General features: G+C 34.8%; 1 protein-coding gene across 3 annotated transcripts in view; it reads right to left on the bottom strand.

The window, feature by feature from the left end:
* Nucleotides 1-2,375: 2,375 nt before the first annotated feature.
* Nup62cl (nucleoporin 62 C-terminal like) overlaps nucleotides 2,376-4,892 on the bottom strand; it is a 75,179-nt gene continuing 72,662 nt past the window's right edge. For all 3 annotated transcript variants that reach the window (XM_048796932.1, XM_048796934.1, XM_048796933.1), the window contains one exon: nucleotides 2,376-4,249. In XM_048796932.1, coding sequence (XP_048652889.1) covers nucleotides 4,155-4,249 — 95 coding nt within the window. In that variant the 3' untranslated portion in view covers nucleotides 2,376-4,154. The remainder of the gene's footprint in view (nucleotides 4,250-4,892) is intronic.

The following is a 4,892-nucleotide window of genomic DNA, read 5'->3' as shown; positions in this document are numbered from 1 at the left end:
ACCCCCACCCCACCCCCACACACAGCCTATCCCATAGAGTCACCACTACAACTCTAGAACCTACCCCATAAAACCTGAACACCCGAATATCTTGGGGCCTCTCTCTTTATTGTGAGATGGCCTTTGTCAGCTTTGACAAATAAACTTTCATGTGGATCTCTGCCTGGTCTCCATCCTTCATTTCTCGCTTGCCTGTCTCTGGTTTTCTCATTCCTTTCAATGACTATATTACCTAGTCAATATTTTTCAATTAAAGAGCAGCTTCCTTATTTTATAAGGAATCAAAGAAGAAAAAACATTGTGTACTTGGGGGATTGCACTGCCTGGGCTTTAATCTCAGTTCTGTTTTTGACAAAATAGTACAGCAGGGTTTCGGAGGCAATCTGGACTTAAAATTTTGCGTTGTTAAGTATGTGAGTTTCACTAAGTTTCTTCGACTGATCAATGACAGCTTCCTTAGTAAAACAGAGATAATACCTCAGAAGAATAGGGCAACTGTGAAGCATTACACAAAGTATGCTTTTAAAGTCATGCCATGATGGGGTGGTTATTTATGAGTAAATATTCCAAGTTTATCCAGTAGGTTCATACTTATTCAAACTCCTTTGCATTGCCACACTCAGAGAAAAACCAAAGCTACAAAACGAAACAACTCCGCCCCCCATTATATTTGCTATCCAGATAACTTCCAGCAGACTGAAAGTATGGTGCCTTTTATCCAACATCTAGTATATGCAAATGACTGTGCTCTTGGAGTACACAAGTATACATACCATGCACCACTTTGCAGCTTAGAGACAGATCAGAGGCTTAATGTAAGCATAAAAAATGTGGGTAGCAGCATAAGCCTGCATCCGGTAAATCCTGTCAGGTGGTAGAATTGAATTCTGCTGCTCAACCAAACTTTTCAATTGGCAAAATTTTCCATGAGGAAATGGGAAAATGTGCCAAGCTTGCTACTGTGTTGGCCTTCTGGGAAGATGACAAAAAGTGGAACAAACATCACACCAAACTTGTATACTTCTGATAAAAACATACAGTCTAGGGGCTGAGGCTGTGGCTCTGCGGTAGCACACTTGCCTGGCCATGTGAGAGGTAGTGGGTTCAATTCTCAGCCCTGCATATAAAAAAAATAAAATAAACATCTATCAACAACTAAAAAAAATTTTAAAAATACAGTCTATTGGTACGAAAGTGATACACAATACACTGCAAATCCACTAGGTGGGATGAGTGAAGAATGAATGGCTAAAAGACATACTTACAGAGCTGTGGAATTGCAACTGGAAAGCAAGGTCATGAGAAATACTTTATGTACCTGTACATAACTGTAGCCAGTACCAAGTGTAGGTACCAAGGGACATTCAGAAAATTGCACTAGAAGGAAAATAAGGCCATTTCTACCTCTACCAAACTTAACTATGTAATAATAGCTATTCTGTTTCTCACAGCATCCGTCTCCCCACCTTAAAAGGATAGTAGATAAAGTATAAAAAGCTTTGAAATCTCCAGATGTTATATGTGGTCAGGGAGCTTACCGTGAAGCATTTTCACAAATTCCCTCCCAGAACAATTTATGACAAACTGAAAAATATGCCTCATTTGTCTTTCTGACAATTTAACAAGGTTAGTTTAATTAAGCTCCTCCTTAAAGTAGACATGTTTTCAGGGTTTGTCCTTTTTTAAGGGCTTTTTGTTTCCAGCACACCTCTGATGAATACATTGGGAAACAATTATAACTCCAAAATATGAAAGATGTTAAAACTAAAAGATCTTCTCTTGAATCTACTTATCTTCTAATATTAGGAGCCAACAACTGAGCATGTCTTTCAAATTTCCTAAATGAGATAGCATAAGTGCTGTTAAGGAGAATAAATATAGCACCTTTTTAAAGGACAAAAATGTATGTGGACTGAAAGTGTCAACATAACAAATTTTAAAATTCTTGTTTAGCTAATCTCTTAGCTGGTTAACAATGGCTAGGAGGGGCTCACAATTCCTGTGCCTAACAAAAATGTTGCTTTAACATTACTGTGAAAATGAGTTATTGCTGATCTTTTAAATTAATATTTATTCAACAATGACATGTTAGAACCAGAATCAGAAGTAACCTTAGAAATGATTTAGTCCAAGGAACTAGATTTCAGACAGTACATTGAGATTCCCCAGTAAGTCTTAACAGCATTACTGAATTGTTCTGGAAGCCACTTGCCATTCTCCAGCATATTCCATGTACTGGAAAAAAAATATTAGACTTCCCCAAGAAAACAGAGCAACAAGATAGTGAAAGCAGTACTTTAGCCTCCATTTTATCTTACTTAAATTTACAGTAAGTACTCTGCTAGCAGAGAAAAAAAAATAATGTTGAGACATTGGAGAATTGAAAACTACTTTTATTTTCAAAAAACAGTTGGAAAAATTACAATATGAGACAATGCATTTTAGACAAAATATAATGCCCACAAAAAAGTTATTTGTCCAGTTAATTGGGTAAAGAGAAGACTAAAACCATTTTTCTTCTCAAAACACTATTTTTTCTTTACTGAATATAGAACTTATATTGTGGTTACTGTATAAGAATTGAATCTCCATAAACAATGTGGTAAATGTCTTTTATGTAGGAGATAATAGTAGTAATAATATGAACTCAAAAATTAGATATTATTCAGGATTCTACTCAAAAGTTATATTTACCTACATAAATCATTCACAAAATAAACAGTCTCTGAATTACTTTTACATTTATAATTCTGAGTGGTATAAAAACTTACCTGGGTAAGAAGTGGCTTCTTGGAAAAGTTTGGATATGAAAGAGACACCATGCAAGTTCTAGCATTTAGCATATCCATAAGACTAATCACTAATAATCACTATCACTAACATTCACTTCAAAATATTTTTCTTCCTGTAATATACCCCTCAGGATGGTCATGTGAAGACAGGACAACAGAAATTTAGCTCAGTAATTATAGGCAGCTGAGCTCCAGTAACTTAAAAACTTTTAAGTGGTTAATTTTATTTTAGTGTTGTGTTTTCATTTAGTAGAGCATCACATTTATTTATGATTTAAGTGAAATACAAGAGATTAGAATGTTCCAAAGCTAAGAACATGGCATTTTCTTGAAAAGCAAATAAAGAAATACACAAAACCAATAACTATAAATCATATGCTAAAATCAAATAAATACCAGGACATGTGTATAATAAAACAATAATTAAATTGCCTGAACCTTGCTCTTTTAAAACATAACCTAGTTCAAATATGCGGTATAGTTCATTGGTAAAGCACTTGCCCAGCATGTGTGAGAACCTGGGTAGGATTCCCAGTACCACACCACACACACACACACACACACACACACACACCCAACAAAACATAAAATCCAACTGAAACCACAAATTCACCCTAACTATTCCTTCCTTCTCTGAATTTTTCTTTTTATTATTATCATTGGTGGTGGTGGTACTGGAGTTTTATTTTAACCCAGGGAAACTCTACTACTGAGCTATACTCCAAGCCCTTGTTATTTTTATTTTGAGTCAGGGTCTTGCTAAATTGCCAAGGCAACTTAGGAGCCTCTTGCCTCAGCCTCCTGAGTCACTGGGATTATAGGCATAAGCCACCATACACTTGGCCCTTCTCTGAATTTCAATAACATACATTTATAATGCATAACATACTTCCTTGTATTGTCTACATTCATTTTACAGATGGAAACTAATCTTATCTCAAACTAGACATTAAGTTCCATTGAAGAGAGAGACTTTACAGTATATCATACTTAATGCAGAATCTAACTAGCACACAGTAAAGATTGGTTGATATGTACTTTTGGGCAGACATCTCTCCACATTTTAGTTGGAGAGAGAAGGAAGATGTGCATTGGCGGAAGTATGTGAATTCTAGGAGAATAAGGTATGTATTACACATACAGAATCAATATCTAACAGGTTGCTACCTGTATAAGGGGGATAATATAAGTTTTATTTAATTCTGAGAAGAATACAATAGTATAATTCTTCATATCAGAGTATTCACATAAAGAGCATGCACATTTTATTGCAATGAAAGATTAAGTAGTAACTGTAAACACGTCAACATCATCAAAATTTATAGGAAACAATCCAAAATCAGTATGCTAACGATATGGCCTTTAGTCAAAGGTAATCTTCACATTGCGTTCCTGCTCCTTGCTTTGAAAATCCTCAAAAATCTTTGTTATCTCTTCCACCTTCTTTTGCATCATGCCTATAAGGAAGGAAGTCACACAATCATTAATCCAAGCTCAAAGTATTACAGAAACATTATAACACATTCTCCCCTAAACTATTATTTACAAAACTTTACATACCAATTTAAATAGTTTTAGAAAATACAGAAGAAAAAACACATTCATCTACTTTTTGAAAACTATGAAAACAGTGGACAACACTGTTCTTTATCTGTTCTAGTTTTCAAGGCAAATAACAGTCTACTTGACATTTGTGTTTTGTTCGAGTTACCAATTACAGCCTAAAAGTGTAATTTTCTGCCAGTAAAAATAAGCTGTTGAAATAAGCATGATGATCTGAGTTTTTGTACTACCATCAACCAATTTGGTCATTTGTTTTAGTGTTAATTAATGCTTACTAGAGGATAACCAATAACTAGTGCCCAAAAGAAAGAAAAATTTTATGAAAACTTAAATATACTTTCTTTAAAAATTCCAGTCAACCAGAACAGCCCTAATGTTTATTCAGTATTTAAAGTATAATACCATATCCTATCTTATAACATAAACATTCTGCAAGATCACACTTCAACAAGTGACTGAAATGATGGCTCTCTACTAAAAGCCTAGAAAAACACAGTGTTATGTTGAGGCTAGCAAAGTAAACCCCCCCCCCCTTTT

This window comes from Marmota marmota, unplaced genomic scaffold, assembly GCF_001458135.2.
Source record: "Marmota marmota marmota unplaced genomic scaffold, marMar, whole genome shotgun sequence".
In the NCBI taxonomy this organism is placed as follows: domain Eukaryota; kingdom Metazoa; phylum Chordata; class Mammalia; order Rodentia; family Sciuridae; genus Marmota; species Marmota marmota.
The sequence above is the reverse complement of the archived record's forward strand: the minus strand, read 5'-3'. Positions and strand labels throughout refer to the sequence as shown.